General features: G+C 42.2%; 1 protein-coding gene across 10 annotated transcripts; it reads right to left on the reverse strand.

The window, feature by feature from the left end:
- On the reverse strand, positions 1–3,318 carry RAMAC (RNA guanine-7 methyltransferase activating subunit). 10 transcript variants are annotated; one of them, XM_032700507.1, is made up of 4 exons: positions 3,226–3,290; positions 2,408–2,522; positions 1,699–1,873; positions 1–1,107 (listed from the first exon to the last, which is right to left on the reverse strand). In XM_032700507.1, exons 3-4 carry the CDS (start codon positions 1,863–1,865, stop codon positions 918–920), a joined length of 357 nt encoding a protein of 118 aa, XP_032556398.1. In that variant the 5' UTR covers positions 1,866–1,873; positions 2,408–2,522; positions 3,226–3,290; the 3' UTR covers positions 1–917. The 10 variants fall into 10 exon arrangements, with proteins under 10 accessions (XP_032556398.1, XP_032556402.1, XP_032556401.1 ...); XM_032700511.1 differs by having other exon boundaries at positions 2,450–2,522; positions 3,226–3,275; XM_032700510.1 differs by lacking the exon at positions 3,226–3,290 and adding an exon at positions 2,851–2,988 and having other exon boundaries at positions 2,450–2,522.
- Positions 3,319–16,980: the final 13,662 nt, after the last annotated feature.

A 16,980-nucleotide genomic window follows, 5' to 3' on the forward strand; every position in this document is an offset into this window, starting at 1 on the left:
TTACATGTGAACTATACCTTTATGTGTGACTACTTAAAAAAATCCCCATAAATCTTAATTCTAAGAAGTGAGTAACACTCTGCTCTGCTTATGCTATTTTCTCATGCAGGTAAAAGTACAGAGCAGTACTGATCATGGTTCTTCTATAACATGCACAAAGTATTTTATACAAACTACAATATTGTCAAAGGTTTACAGGTTTACTAAAATGGGAATTCCAAAATGTGTTACTACATATCAAACTTATTTAAGATCACACAGATTAATCTGATACCACTTCTGAGGTAAACTATATCACTGAAGTGCTACAACAAGAGCCATATTTAACTACTTATTTTATTCCAACTTTCAGACCACGTTTTAAGAGGAATTCTGCAAATGAATTGAAGCCATTGAGTAAACAGACATGATGCTGACCTCAGAAAATATATCTGTAATAGGACCTCTCTTCTCAGTTTTAAGGCATGTGAGACCAAACTAAACTTTTCTCACCATCAAAAGCCAAACTAAGAATTTCTCTCCACAGAAAGATACGGTATGTTATTTTCAAAAAGAACTATCTTAAGGCAATGTGCCACTAGTACAGGCTGCACACAAACCACAGCTATCCTCCCCTGACCTGTTTTGTTTTCTAAAATCTGACAGAAATCTCAGTGGTGGAACAAAAGGTTTGTACTAGTACATATTCAGACAAAAGTACGAGATAGAAATTTAATCTAAAATCTACAGACTCTAAACAAACTCTGTATAATACGCTTTTATTATTCGTAACAGGAATTCCCTTTTTCATTTCACATTACAGAGAAGCAGCAACGGACTGATTCTTCAGTTATCTGTAAAACTGTGGAAAAATAAAAAAACTGAAAGCTAGCTGAATTTATTACATAGCATTACTGGACTTTCAATGCCCAGGTACATCAGTAGGGATGGTAGCGAGGTCCTGGGTTGTAGGAATTGTAGCCGTATTGTCCGTAGTGGGATGAGCCGTATTGTCCTTGTCTGTGCTGCTGGTAGTTATTACCCCAACCTCTTTCTGGCCTCTGATTAGATCTGTAGTCACCTTGCCAGTTGTATCTGTCCCCTCTGAAATATCTGCCATCTTGAAACCTGCAATGGAAAGAAATATCAAGTTTTGTCATAAATTACGAAGTCTTAAAAGAGATGAACGATAATGAACTCTTACATTTTACAGTTTTCATTAAAACTGTCATGTAAATGGTAATACACTCAAATACTTATCTGTGACATTCATGAAAACACATCTACATTCATCTGAGATCAGTCATGAATTTCTTACTTAACACCCTCTTTGCTAAGGACAGTCTGTTTCCTAATACAAAGTACTCACAGGCATTAGGTGAACTGCTGGAAGTTTGAACAGAGACTCAAACAGATCATATATGTAAAAAACAACCAGTAACAAACCCCAGGGCAATGGGTTCCGTGGTTCCAATTCATTCTTTACTGAAAATCAAATTATTTAGTACTTTAATACACAATGCAAAAATTTTGTCTATCAGTACACAGAAAATATAAAACCTCAACACTTTTCAGAGAAGATTATTTCTCTTAAGCATAGTTGCCTGTGAAGTAACAAGATACTTCTATTAACAGGACAGATTCCTAGATTTCTTCTGAAATAATCATTTAACTATATACTCGTGAAACTACCAAGATTTAAAAAAAAAAAATCAGTACCGATCTCTGTTTCTCTGGTTGCCACCAGATCTGTTTCTCCATTCTTCAACTATAGGAGGGGGATCTGCAGGGCGTTTCAGGTATTCTTGGTATTCTTTATCTTCTGATGTGAATCGATGAGCAAACATCGTTTCATAATTCGGGGGCATGTCAGCCAAGGAAGTCATTCTGAAAGCTTTAAACATGAACACGACAGAAGTGGCTTTAGCAATGTATGATGACTCTCATTGTAATAGCTACCAAAATCCACTTAATGAAAACAAAGGACAATGAAAAGTTACACTCAGATTAACACAGCTGCTGATTTTTGGGCAGACACCAGATATGATTAACAGAAAAAAGTCCTTCTTCAGAACACACTCCACAACCACTCCTAATCCACTTTTGACAGGAAAAGCATTACTATGATCAGCTTGAAAAGTTTGCTAAGGTAAGGCATCATGGAAAGCCTACAAATATACATAGAAGGTAAGCAAAATAATTAGGTTTGCAATAATTTATGTGTTAATAACTTGATTCAGGGAAAGGACAGCACCTAAGAGGATGCAAAACTACCTCATAATATGCCTCTCTAATGCAATTTGCGTTTAAGGCCTTAGTTTCCTTATTTTTATATATGTGCATTTGCTCTTCGGCATTGGCTATCTGGTACTGGCCATCAGAAGAAATTTGGCCCTAATAGCAGACACAGAGTGAGCTCTACGCCCACTGTTTTACGACCCCGGGTAATTAGAGTATTTAAAGCCTTTGCCTGTAGACTTCCTGATTAAGCTCTTCTGCTGTCTCCCAAAGATTTGCGGCAGGACCACTATTCACTTTGCAAACTGGAAGGAAGGAAGGAAGGATGAAACTCTTTTCTCCTAGACCCCAGGAGGTAAAATATATACCCTCACTGACCAAGCTCAGCTTTGGGCTTCTTTCCACTGTACCTACGAGCAGCTCGAGTATAAGGTAAGTGGGGGGTTTCCAGGGAATGCACCATCCTGCGGACCGAACTGCCCTCTCGCCAGGACAGTGCAGGGGCTGCTGCCTCCAGACCCATCTGCAGCCCCCATCCACCAGTGACGCAGCGCACACCTCCCTGCACCAGCTGTAGGAGTTATTCCTGCAGGATGCCCAGTGACTTCATCCTCTCTTCTGCCACGAGCTAACCTCGTTAGTTTTTATTACAAGTCATCTCCAAGGAATTTCGCTCCTCGAGTCTATCCCGGCTCGGGGTGCGGGGGTAGCGCTGCCCTGGGGACCCCCCGCTGCAGCTTCTCCCGAGCAGCGGGCGCTGCTCCCCGCACGGTTCGTATTGTTGACATCACACCCATCCCGCGGGGGCCGGTAACGGGGACACACGTCACCTTCCACCCCCTCAGGCCAAGCACCGAGCAACGGAGCGGACTGGCTCCCTCAGGGGGGCTCCCGCCGGAGCCCCTTCCCCTCACGGCGGGCCGGGCAGAGCTTAGGGGGGCAGCGGGTGCCGGCTGCCGCCCCCTCCTTCCCTCGTCCCCCACGGCCGCCCCCGCCATCGCCCCTCACCGCGCCTCAGCCGCCGGAGCCGCTCACAGATCCCGCCTCTTCCGGGCCGGGCCCCGCCGCTTCCCCCCGGCCGGGCCGGGCGGTGCTGCGGGGGTGGGACGGGCGAGTCCACGAGTCAGGGTTTGATAAAAAGCGCGTTGGCGTAAACAGTGTTGAGGTTTGTGGGGCGCTTTCCTTCGCTGCCACGCAACGTTTTAAGGACGCGACACTTGAAATCACAAAATTAACTGGTTTGGAAAAGACCTCTGAGGTCATGGAATCCAACCTTTGACCCAACACCACCTTGTCTACTAGACCAGGGCACCAAGTGCCCCATCCAGTCTCTTAAACACCTCCAGGGACGGCGGCTCCACCACCTCCCTGGGCAGCCCATTCCACATTCCAATGCCCAAGTGCTCTCTGTAAAGAAGTTCTTCCTCACGTCCAACCTCAACCTTCCCTGGAGTAGCTTAACACTGTGCTCTCGTCCTGCGGTGGATTGCCAAGGAGAAAAGCCCGACCTGCACGTGGCTACAGCTTCCTTTCAGGGAGTTGTAGAGAGTGATGATGATCTCCCCTGAGCCTCCTTTTCTCCAGGCTGAATGACCCCAGCTCCCTCAGCTCCTCCTCACAGGACTTGAGCTCCAGACCTTTCACCAGCCTTGTTGCCCTTCTTTGGACACTCTCCAGCACCTGAATGTTTGGATTTTAACCAAAAGGTGGGACTGAAAAGGGTGAAGTGAGCATGGCGCCTGCAGCTGTAACCCTGTGACTGTCAATAATGGGATTTAAGTGTGTTTCTGGTATAAAAAACACCTTAGGGATGTGTTGACTGCTTCGAGGGGAAAGAAAGATGACGTGAAGCCTTTTGGCAGCTAAATAGTTCCGCATAAACTAAAATAATTCTGTGTTGGCACTGCTTCAGCAACATGTTTACGCTCCCACCTGGTACTGCAGACAGTGGTCATTCCTGTCACCTTTAATACAGGTGAGCCTCAAAACTCAGTTGCTAAGCAAGGCCCTGTGCAGGTGAATGGCAAGATGTGGGGAATCACAGAATTGCAGAATATGCCGAGTTAGAAGGGGCCCACAAAGATCATCAAGTCCAACTTAGCCCTGCATGAGACCATTCCCAAGAGTCACACCATATGCCTGAGAGCACAGTCCAAAAACTTCTGGAACTCTGTCAGGGTTGGCACTGTGACCACTTACCTGGGGAGCCTGTTCCAACCACCCTCTGGGTGAAGAATGTCTTTGTAATATCCAACCTAAACCTCCCCTGACACAACTTCAGGACATTCCTTTGGGTCCTGTCACTGGTCACCACAGGGAAGAGATCAGTATCTGCCCCTTTCCTCCTGAGAAAGTTGTAACTGCAATGAGGTCTCTCCTCAGTCTCCTCTTCTCCAGGCTGAACAGACCAAGTGCCCTCAGCTGCTCCTCATCCGGCTTCCCCTCAAAGCCCTTCACCATCTTTGCTGCCCTCCTTTGGACATTCTCTAATGGCTTAATATATTGCAGTGCCCAAAACTGCCCCAATATTCCAAGTGGAGTGCAGAGTGAGACAATCCCCTCCCTTGCCCAGCTGGTGATGCTTTGCCTGATGCTCCCCAGGACACAGTTGGCCCTCCTGGCTGCCAGGCCACTTCTGACTCATATTCAACTTGCCATCAACCAAGCTGTGCCTCCCCCTGTGCTGCTGCCCCCGGTGTTACTGCTCACCTGTGAAGTGCCACAGTGGTTAAGAACAGCTCGCAGCCTAAAGGATCTGTGGTATTGGGGGGCTGTGTGACCCCCCCCTCGGAAGACTGGTGTCAAGACCTTCCTGTAGCAGAAATGGTGTCAGTGTCCCTGCTGCTTGTTGCCTTGTTTCCACAGCGCTGATGTCTTGCAGTGCTGGCTAATTTCCACAACACTTAAGCCAATGATTTTTAAATGGTCTCTTGTGCTATGTATGAGAAATGGATTTTTTATAGGACCCTTTCAGAAAGCAATGGTTTTTTACAAGCTCTGCTAGAGACTCTATCGCTTGCAGGCACTAGCAAAGCATAGAAACTGATAATCAAGTAGATCACTTGAAACAAAATACCCCAGCAACAGCAATAAAGGCATCCAATTCTCCAAAAATATTAGACCAAAATGAGTGCCCTTTGTTTGATACAAACAGCAATAATTACAATCTGCTCTCCTGTATGACCTACAGCAGGAGTGTATTGTCACTTGCAGAATAGAAATGATGACCTCAATCCAAACAGCCTAATGCAAATATCTTAGCCTAGATAGCTAGTTCTAAACCAAACCAATTGTCATAGAGGCTGAAAAATATTATATTTTAGCTTAAGTTTTCCCCGTATAATCCCTGTTCTACCAACTGCCCTTTTGAAATGGGCAGAATTAAGTAGGATTCTGTTTCTTCTCCAGATATGTTTCATTTTGATCACTGGATATTGTAGTTTTGGGTGTGTCTACTGAGGATTTCATGCATAAAATTAATGAGATGATCCTTAATAAAGGAGACACTTTTTGTTTTGAGGCTCTAGTCTGCTATTTCATGGGTGACATTTTTCATTAAAAGACCAAACTTAATATTAAACTTTTAATTACAGGCTCAAGTCATCCATACAGTTAATCATGTACATAATCTAAGCATATATATAAGTTCTGTTGAAGGCACAGGCCCGCTGTAATGCTGTGAGCAGTGTATTTCACAAATTACAGTTTTGCTGAGGTGCTCTCATCAGCATATTCTACATAGAAAAACACTTGCAGGGAATGGCTAAATTAGAATGGCACATAATTATCTAAATAATACGCTTGTGCTTTGTTTCTTTTTCATTATGTGTCTTTATGCCTATATGGGTTATAACATCAAGAAGGAGGTCATGATCCAATATCCTAAGCTTTCTCATAGATGTTGTACCGAAATTCAAACTGCATGTAAAAAAACCAAAGTGACAGATGATTTTTTAGGGAATAAAGACACTCAAAAATTAATATTGTCACAGAGTAGAACTTTCAACACCCCATAAATGCATCACATAGCACATACCTACAGAGTAAGTGCCCAAATACTTGAAAGGTCGAGCTCCAAGTGCTGTCAAGACTGAGAACTTGATAATCCACTCGCAATCTTTCTGCTCACTTCAAGGCTCTCTGGGTAATTAATGTGTTGTTTTGTATGAAAACGATCTTGTAAAACATCTCTGAAGTCTACTGTAGTGTAATAAAGCCTCAAAGGGTTTGCTTTTTTTTCTGTGGATTTCATTATGTTAAATAACGTGCTGTTAGATGAAGTCTTATCTTCTGAATTTTAAACTAATAGTTGTTCCTATAAGCCTATCAGAAATTAATGTATTTCTGTAGAATGGATCTTCCTGACTGAACAAAGCAATATGTGCTAAAACTAGCAAAGTCTTGCTTGCCTTGAAACAGTGGAAAATGCCAGTTCTTTTTATAACTGTCTAGCCTTGATAACTCGTGCTGTTCTGTCACAGGACTTTGTATTTGATGTTTTACATGAATTCCCAGCTTCTGGACTCATGTTTCATTATACTCAACTTTCATTTGAAAATTAATTTCTAGCCCTTGTTATTACAGACACTTATTGGGAAAAGAAGTAAGTCTGCTCTACAGGATAACCAACCTGTGCCAAGAAGCAAAAGGAAACATTATTCAAGTTTTATTTGTTTAAAGTCTTTTGTCTTTTGCAATTTCTGTTTCTTTAAGACTAGATTCATTGCTCTATCTCAGTAGAGCTTGACAGCTGTGACATTTTTAATGAAAAGTCAGCATGTGTCTATCTCAGTAGCAGGAGAAAAGGAGAACTATAATTTTTTTGTGCATTTCTATATCTTTAAACAGGAGGAATCCTTTTTTTTCAGTGTTAATATCTACCTTGAGAAATCAACTAAGGAACTAACATCACTTGCAATTTGGGCCTGTCTGATTGAGGGAATATTTGTCTATAAACGAATAAGCAGAGAAATCTCCATAGATGGTTATGGATGCTCCTGGGGATTTTAGTAATAAAGAAATCAGAATATCAGAAATATTTTAGTAAAAATTTGTCTTCAAAACTCTGGTTTTTTCTTAGCTTGCTGAAACTGCTCAGTGCTTTCCTGTCAGCCAATTTTCCTCTCCCCCCATTCTTTTTCAGTGTCTCAGTTACAGTGTAACCGAAAGCCCGGTTTGTTTGTACAATGAAACCTGAATTCCCAGATAATTTATTCTCAGAAATGGTGATGTCTGGCACAGCTAGGAAGAACGAGACTTTTTGTTCTGGTTGCAGCAGGTACAAAGGGCATGCGTGGCAGCCTTGTTATTGATTACACATAAAGGGAAGCTGTGTTTCCGTGGGCACAAGAGGCTGTTGTAAGACCACCAGGGCCATCTGAGCAACTAATGACCGCCAAGTATTTGCTCAATCATCCATTGCACTGAGAGAGGTAAGCAGAGATCCTTTTCAGCCAATCTGCAGAAATATTAGGGGTTGTGCTCTTTCTCTAGGACCTCCTGTGCTCAGAAGATCAGTTCTCATCATGGGATTTTATTCCTTTGGCTGGAAAGGATTATTGCCTGGATGAAGCTCACTTAAATAACAAGAAAGACGGAGATACAACAGCTGCTATTGACAAATGCCTCTGAAGCCCGTGCAGCTATTCTGTCAGATCTCTGCTTTGCCTTTGCTGTTATATTGTACAGTATCACTGTGCTTCAGAGTGTCTTTCACACACCTCCATATGGTATTGTAAAGTGAAGTCCATAAAGGAACAGACTGCGCCATTTCTAACAACTTCGCTAAACTCAATGCAAGAAATGTTTCCTTCCCATAACAATGACCTTTAAATGTTAACCAGCTAAAAAAATAACATTGTCCTTTTTTAAAAATGGGAAAATGCAATTCCTGGTGCTTGATTGTGTTGCAGAATAACCATTTTTGTGCTATGGGGCCCAATTCCTTTGCATTAAGCTTATAACAGTGTAATGCGTGATTTGAAGGAATTTATTCCTAATTTATGCCAGTATGAAAGAAGGCTTTTAATTTCCCTAAGAGCTATTTCGTTGTCAGTCTTTTAAAACTCACAGTCACATTAAATTATTTCCAGCGTATTGTTCTTAAAACCAGTGCAGAGGTGGTGTTATCTGACTGCCATTTATACATATCTATACATATGTGCAAATTAAAAATCACTACATTCCAGCTGCCTTTTTATTTTCACCTTTTAAACTGACTAAGCCAGCTGTGCCCTTTGGGGTCTATAAGAATGAATCATTTTATTATTTTTGCTCTCTCAGACAGTAATTACAGGGTAGTGTGTTGTCTCTAGTTTTTAATATTACGGTGCCATTTTAATCCATGGTGCAACACCATTAACTTCAGCAGAGTTACACTAGCAATGAATTTGTCCCCAGGAGGCTTTTCCAAATGTTCTGTTCTTTCTTCGTGATTACCCAGAGGAATGGAGAAGAAGAAGGCAAGACAGAGGACCCTTTGATATGAGGAATGTAGTTCAAAGTGAAGTCTTATTTCTGCTGTTCATGGTGCCTATGTTCCTCATTTGGGGTGGAGGGGGTTAGACCCCCTGAGGCACACACTCTGGGGCTGAAGGGCAGCAGAAGTTTTTACATAGCACATCTGGTGCCAGTTTATTCTTTCCCAGACATAGGTACCATACAAGTGGGAGAAAAGAAAAGAAAAGAAAGAGAAAAAAGAAAAGAAAAGAAAAAAGAAAAGAAAAGAAAAAAAAAGAAAAAAAAAAGAAAAAAAAAAAAGAAAAAAAAAAAGAAAAAAAAAAAAGAAAAAAAAAAAAAAAGAAAAAAAAAAAGAAAAAAGAAAAAAAAAAAGGAAAGAAAAGAAAAGAAAAGAAAAGAAAAGAAAGAAAAAAGAAAAGAAAAGAAAAGAAAGAAAAGAGAAAAGAAAAAAAAAAAGTGGGAGGAATATTCAGACACTTAAATCGTACTTCTGTGGAACTGCTTGAAAGTCAGAAAATGGAGTAGCCAAACGCCAAGATATCAAACTCATCATAATCATCAGGCTGTCTAAACTCCAACTCAGATGCTTTTTAGATGTCAAGTAATCCTGCAAGTGGGGATGTATGAATCAGTGCTACCACGGATTGCCTATTGTTAAGATAGTTGCAAAATATAAGAAAGTACTTACAGAAGTTTCTAGCACTATATTTTATTCATACTCAAATTTCTTTTACAGTTTAATTTTCGTTTGGGCTCATTTCTCATGTTCAGATCCAGTCTAAAACATTCAAATCTCCTGCAGTGTGGAAACACCAACTTGTAAATTAAATACAAATTAGTAGCACCCAGCTGAGTTTGGAAGGGGAATTAAGAGACTTTCCTGTTTGCTTTCAGGGAGCAGAGCGGGACAGGAGCCAACAGACCGGTTGGGTAGGGGCCCATCCCAGGCCCCCAAGCAGGGCTGCCCTTAGTCTGCAGCTAGCAGAGCTCAGAGGGGCAGACAAGTTCATGGGGACTAGACAAGTCCAAGGCAAGTCAGAAATTGAGGTCAGCCCATGGGTCACTGCCCAGATGAACAGGGTGCGTGGCCAGGCACGACACAGCTGGGTCTGCAGCACCGGGCAGGGACCGAGGGCCTCCATGGCTGGGGCAGGGGGGCCAGGGCTGGTCGTGGCAATTAAGGGCTGTCAGTGCATTCAGGGCCCTGACATGCACATCTGGTAACAATTGCTGTTGTGTTTAAATCAGAAACTCAGATCCTTGCAAAACCCAGGATCTAGCGGGAGGAAGTGGTTATGCCTTTCAGCAAAGGTCTAGCGTTTCTCCTGGGTTGGGCAGCTGATGCGGTTTGCCCGTTTCAATCTGATCAGTTGCCTCAGATACAAAGTCAAAATTCAACCTCTAAAGAGGATACCTAAGTCTCCCATTTTACTCCCAGAGTCTCCCTTTCCTGAATGGTGACATTCCCTGGGCACTGGAGGCTCCTGTGTTCTCTCTGAGGCCCAGGTTTTAAACATGCCCTCGGTGTCAGCCCCACAGGTAGATGTGCCTGAGGCCCCGCTCATGCCCATCCTCCTGAGTCTGTGTGCAGTGTGTGAGCAGGTGTTCAGGTTTTGCTAAAGACAGTGAAACAGTTTTTCAGTGTTTTGTTCCTTCTCATGGCTGAGGTCAGTGGAACGGCTTAGGTAATGCTCCCTCCATTAGATACTAAACATGGCTCCCCAAATGGTTTTAGCAAGAAGCTGTTAGCACAAGAGTTTGTCTCCCTTCTTTCCTTCTCTTTGCATGTAAGGAGAGTTCCTGAATGTTCTCTGCAGTTTCTCTTAAGTTTAAGGGCCATTAGAGACAGCAAAGGCTGAACTATGGGCCAACTTTTTACTAATTCAATTTGGAGTGTCTTTTTAATGTGAAGCAACTTTTTAAAAATTGTAGACCAGAATTTCCAGAGCTGCCAATCTGCAATGAGACCACAATGAAATAAGTTGTAAGTGAATTAGCTGAGCTGCAGAGAAGCCTGCAGGATTTTGCAAAGCTGGACTGAGCAGTCTGCTCCCTTCTGACATTGGCTTGCCACTGCTGTGCACTCCTCTGGGCATCCCTGGTGTCCCTTACTCTACACAAAACCTGGAAACTCTATGGACAGGGACTATTTTCATTTATGTCTATGCTGTGCTGAAGATGGGTTCTAGTATGGGGGTCTAGGTCACCACTGCTCTGAGTAGTAATAACTCTCCCTCCTGTTACTAAATTAGGACTTGAGATCATTCTTTCCAGCAGATAAGGGTTCCTAATCTTTCAGGAGATTATGCTGTGGCTGCCACCCCTCTGCATCCCCTCCTGCCCTCCCAGGGACCTCTGCCTCGGATGTCAAGGCACACTGTCCTTGCCTGCCTCAGTGTTGCTGTAATTCCTTCATCTTTGCCTGGACTCCTGCAGCAGTTTCCTTTCCTGGAACTTCTCCACAGTGCCACTGGTCCCATGGCCCTGCTCACCTCCCAAGTTCAGGTCTCTCTTCACCACTTCTTGAGTTGTGGCTGCTTCTTCTCCCTCCCCACACCATCTGCAGAGCTGTGCTATGGGGGAAATCAGCTGCTTAGCATGACAGTAGTCAGCTGAACTTTCTGGTGCTGGTTGGGAACCAGTGCAGAAGAACATGCTGACTACTCAATAGTCTAAACTCAAAAAATACAGAGATATTATTGTGGAAAATTCAAAGTTCTATGGGGAGTCATTAAAAGCAAGCTCAGAAAATCTCACATATAAATAAAAACCACGTGGTATTTTTTGGTGATACATTGAATATGATTGTTTCTTGTTATGCTGTAGCTGCTCATCTTAAGAATAATACACAGTTATTTTCTTGGTCTTAAAGGTGGGTGTGGGGATACCACAAACTTCCCAAATAAAAACTTTAATTAAAAAGCAAACGTTAATCTCCAAGCAGTAGCAACTGCAGATTGCAAGATAAGACTTCACCAACCTGAAAAACTAAGCAAGATTCTAATTAAATCAGGGGGAAAAATTGAACTAGATATAGTTTTATTTAAGGATGGCAGTTATATAAGATATCAAAGATCTCTCAGTTGCTATCTGATGGAAAATGTTGCTGCCAGATCTCATAGACGATTTCCAGGGAGAGAAATCCTTGTTCCACTGGTTCCAAGTACTGTTGTGATTTTTTCCTTCTGTGGTGTCAGGGCTTTGCAGTGGCTCTCCCTTTGACTCAGAAGTCCGTTGGTCCTCTGAAAGCTGCAGATGATCCAGTAATGAAGCAATGTGACCTCATGGTCTGAGGAACCACGTACTGCGAGTGCTGCCATCTCTCCAGCCAGGAACCAATGCAAAGTGCTGACTATTTATGGTTATTAAAGGCCTCAGAGCACCTTTTGAAAATTAAGACTCTTAATCCCTGTATGAGAGCCAAAATCTATTTTCAGTGATGCCACTCTGGCTATCAGTATTTCCTGTATTGTTCCAGATGGAGATAGTGTTGGCCATTACATCCTATTCCAAGCTGCATGCTGAGCTCCTCTCTGGTTTGGAACAGCTGATATTTTCCAGAAACACCATGCTGCACTGATGTGTGAAGGGATCTCTGTGTATCCCCCCTTGTCTCACAGGAATGGAATGAGGATTAATCAATTATGACTGAATCATGATTCCAGTGAAGTCAAAAGAAGGGGTTTTTTCCATTAGCATCATAGGGCCAGGGCTGGCTTCTGTGTGGATATTATTGTTGTGAGATACCTGCATGTAAAAACAATGGGAAATGCAAAGCATTACCCTGTTGAAGGTCTCTGTGTTGTGAGATACTTCTTTAGCTGGAGAGGAAAATGCATTTTAATGGCTGTTTCCTCAAGAGTTTACTTATTTGTCACAACAGGCGTTATTGCGCTGGAGGAAATTCCGGTTCACTGAGTGTGGCTTTAAGCATGTGGTGCTGCTTGGCTGGCATTTGTGGCTTTACATATCCTATGCATTCAAAACATGCTTTGTTACGCTTCCAGGGCTGGCTCCTGCTCTTTTCCCAGGACAGCTTATGCTGAGGAATTATATCTCAAAAGCCATGTTCTTAGAACCAGCAACAGTTCAGCTTTAAATAGTGGAAGAAAGTTGAATACTGAGTAACAATAGCTGCAGGTTATTCTCTTTGACCAAATGTTAATTATTCTGGGCAAACAAACAGGAGCTAAAAAAGAGCAACTCTGGCTAGATTTCTAAGAGACTGCAATATATTTCTTGCTTAGATCTTCTGTCACATGCCAGTTATGATGTCACATTTAAAACTGTAAATCAATGTACAAGTTGGACAAATGATATCACTGAAAAACATTTTTGCAGGGTCGCCTAACTTTCCCATGCAAACATAATAATAGTACATCTCTGTGCAAATAGAGGAAAGAGTGGTCATGAACTATTTTGGGAAGAGGTACTCACCAGATAGACACAGAGAGAATATTTAGTCGGACACAGAGAAAATATTTAGTCAGCCACAGAGGAGCAGAAGAACAGTAATAAATATTATTAAAGGTGGTATAGATGAAGATTAGCCTATTCCTGCAGGAAAAACTATCAAATTAAACTTAGAAAAATGTTGGTACATTCACAATAAATCACGTACACTTCTGCAAAGGAACAATAAATGAAGATTAGAGGATATGTGTCATCCATACTTTATAGTGTTGACTTCATTTTCTCAAGTATGTAGAAAAGGTTTTGTATATTAACATTCTCTGTTGGCTAAAAATTAAATTAAAACAAAACACGGCTCAAAGCTTTTCTGGAGAGTTGTAAGTGTTCTGCTCCTCTTTCCACTGAGTCTCACAGTGTTAAACTGACTTGTGTAACTGAGTGCTTGGTGTCATCTCCCATGGCAGTGCACAGGGATCCCTGCCCTGGCTCCAAAGCCCAAACTGAGCTTTGGAAAAAAACTCAGTATAATATTATGCATGGCTGCTGCTGCCATGCCTTTCAGTGCTTCTTCTAAACCAGGTAAGGACTCTGGATCTAGAGAACTGTCCTCCAGGTGCTGCAATCATGTCCCTAAAATGTTGGGTTGTTTTTTTCAATTTGCATTGACAAAAAGTTTTGTTCTGATTTTTCAAAGAATATGGATTTTATACACACCCCCAAGGACTACGAAAATTTGCCAGAAAAGTGGAATCTGTGTTTACCATTAGATATGAGCACTTCATAGCTTCTGTTAACTAGAATTATGCAAGATTGAATTTAAAAGTGTTGACAATAAATACTTTCTGAGAAGTAAAATATGGAGCTGAAAGAGAAAAAAAAAAAAAGATTATGTTTATTCAACTGATTGGTAGTAGTTTTGTATTTTGTATCCAAGTATTGTGTAGAGCAAAGCTATATTGGGTAGAATTAGGAATGCAGAAGCTCTCTTTGTGCTGCTTTTATCCAGAGAAGACATGCAGCCCATCTTGCCACCCCTAGATTCCTTCAAAATGCATTTTCTTATCAAAGTATTCCTGGGATCTTTGTTTGTGGGTGCTGTATTCTTGTTGCTCTTTCGTCAAATACCTAGACATAAGGACTGGTATAAGTCAAGGTCTTTAACTTTATTTGAAAGCGATATAAATTTAGGCCAGTAGGGTTGGGGTTTTTTTGTTTGGTTTTTTTTTGGTGAATTGTTTTGTTCTGTTTTCTTTTCTAATGCATTTTGGAAGCATTAAAATATTAGCCTACTTCTTAAATACATCTTAATTGCTTTCCATAAGACAGTGAAAGGCACAAAGAGGAAAACTCAACACTTTTTTCTGAGAATAGTGCAAAATACAGCTTTTGTGGTGACAAACAGTTTCCTTCACAAATCAAAGTTATCCCTGTCTGTGAAAAACACCCATAGCTGGTGTCCTGGACCCTTCCAACTTCCTATCTCTGAGCCAGGTCTTACTTCTATGAACTCAAGGTAATTTCTACAGTTGAAGGAGAGAAATCTTTTGCTTTGTTGCCACTCATGTCCTTCCAAGCTTTAGTGAGAAGTTTGAGGTGCTCACCACTATACCTTAACCATCAGGTTTCGTAAATAGGCTTGAAATCCCACATGGCTCCATTCCCACAGGTACTGCTCAGTCCTCCGAGAATTCATCCAGGTGAAGGATCCAGATGCCTCAGCCCACAGGGAAATACATAAGCCTTTATCTAGGGCTTTGGGCATTCATGTAAATGAATCAGACCTCAGGTGTACTCAGGGAAATGTCTTCCTTTTCCAGCAGGGCAAGCAAGAAGCTGATTAAGGGGCAAAGTCCGTTGATGAGTAAACTCTGAAAAAGCACAAAGAATGAAGTATTTTGCACCAGTCTGAGGGATGAATTCCTGCAAGCAGCCAAGGCAAGCACTTTTGGAGAACTAAATGCTCTGAAAATGTCTGGCCCCAGCCTTTCCGCCTCCCTCCTGTTTTACATGGGAATTGTGGTTTTTTGTGAGAGAGAGGGTGTGGACACAGTGGGGAGTGACCCTTCAAGGAGGGAGCTGGGGACAGAGACCTGCCTCCTGGGAGAAGGTCAGAGGGGAAGCAGAGTGACTTGGAGGAGGACAGGCTGAAAAGAGAAAAAAATCCCACATTTCTCACTACAGTCTCTAGGAACATCCCACATTGCCTTCTCATTCCCTCCCCTGGCTCCCGCTGATCTGCCCTCCAGAGCAGCTGTAATGAGCCTGGGGGTGTCTTTTCCACTCCTCCCTTCCCTCTCCCTCCAGCAGCATGACCCTCTTGCCCAGCTCTCTGACCCTCACCGGACATTGTTCACGTGCCGCAGAGCCCGGCACGGTCAGCGCGGCACAGTGGGCTCATTAAAAAGGCAGCGTTTAAAATGCCAGTCTGTGGTTGCTTGGAAATGAAATCCAACTTTGGTATTATTTTCGAGCTCAGATTTTTGAATCCAGAATTCCATGTGACGGAAGAGGTGGGTATTTAAACAGATGTCTGCAATTTCTTTAAAAAATAGAGATTGAGTTACAGATGGTAGAAAGGGCCTGAGAATTAAAATCTCTTGAGCTACAAGCAAATTTACATGTGAGAAAAATGTTTTGCTGGAATGTATGGTCATACAATTCTGCATGTTTGAAAATCAAGCTTTTTTTCACCAAAAATGTGAATATCTTTTCCCTTCCTTATTATCTGTTTCCCTGCTAGTAGCCTTGGCTGTCACCACCATCATGACAGCCAAGTTGCAATATGAGGGTCCTGTTTCTAACAGACAAGACATACACTTCTCTCCCTCTCTTTTCTCTTGTACAGTTTGGCCTGCCAGGACCAACAATTTTGATCTGAATTAGTTTAAAAGAAAACCAGTCTACCCTATCTACATAACTGGTGCCTGATTGCTGTAACTTCCATTTTATAAATCCCAAATAAATGGAATTTTGTGATATAAGCCTGGAAGGAAACCAGAGTCGTCATCTGTACTTGCGGATGAAATTGAATGGTTTTTTCTTCTTTTGGGATTTAAAAAGAAAATCACCAAAATAAACTTTGAGTGAAAAAGCCGATAACTTCTGAAGTGCCATATGAAATGCAAAGCACTGCATATTGGAAGGGAAAAATGAGCACATTTGGTACATTTTTGAGGAGCAATTCAGGATCCAGTCATCAGCTGGGAGACCTGTGCATGCCTGTGCTTTAGGGAGAACTTCACTCATGCATATGTGCTCCAAAAAAAAGCAGTATTTGTGTGCATATGAAACAAGTACATAGCTTAAATACAAGCTGTAAAAGATTTACATGCAGTGCTCCTCACCTACTCTGCAGTCCCAGCCTGACCACTGCCAAACCAGTTCAAATTGACATGATCTCAGAACAGAGCAGCAAGACCCACTACCTAGAGAAGAAAGGTGTCAGGTGACCAACATTATTTACTTTACAGTGGAGTGGACATAATCAAAGTGTCTGCATCAATGAAAACATTAAGAAGGACAATTGGGATTATCTGTTTGTCTTACCTTGAAAGTACACAGAAATAGGTCTGTTAAGGGAACAAGGTCTGCTCCAAGTGTGGGACAACAATCCCACAAATGTTCAGGGGCGGTGTGCACTCCTGTGTCCCAGGTTTCTGGTAGACCAAAGTACAAAGGATGCCTGGAGGATCTATCCCAAATTGTGTATTAATGCTTACAGATGTTCTCTGACTACACCAGTATTATTAGAAACTCATCAGCTCTTACAATTTTGTAGCCTTCAACACTGTGCTGGGTACTCACATTCAGGGCTGCAGTCCTGTGGTGGCTGTAGGGCATTGTTCTGGTTTGCTGACTTTCTTTACGTGTCTCTGTCTTCTCTCTCAAATC

This window comes from Chiroxiphia lanceolata, chromosome 12 (genome assembly GCF_009829145.1).
Source record: "Chiroxiphia lanceolata isolate bChiLan1 chromosome 12, bChiLan1.pri, whole genome shotgun sequence".
NCBI classification, from domain to species: domain Eukaryota; kingdom Metazoa; phylum Chordata; class Aves; order Passeriformes; family Pipridae; genus Chiroxiphia; species Chiroxiphia lanceolata.

Bases quoted from the DNA above. Each gene is read 5' to 3' on its own strand.
- RAMAC (XM_032700505.1), bottom strand. From the start codon at position 1,883: ATGTTTAAAGCTTTCAGAATGACTTCCTTGGCTGACATGCCCCCGAAT. The intron at 1,108-1,698 runs GTACTGATTTTT...TTTCCATTGCAG, and splicing joins AACCAGAGAAACAGAGATCG to GTTTCAAGATGGCAGATATT.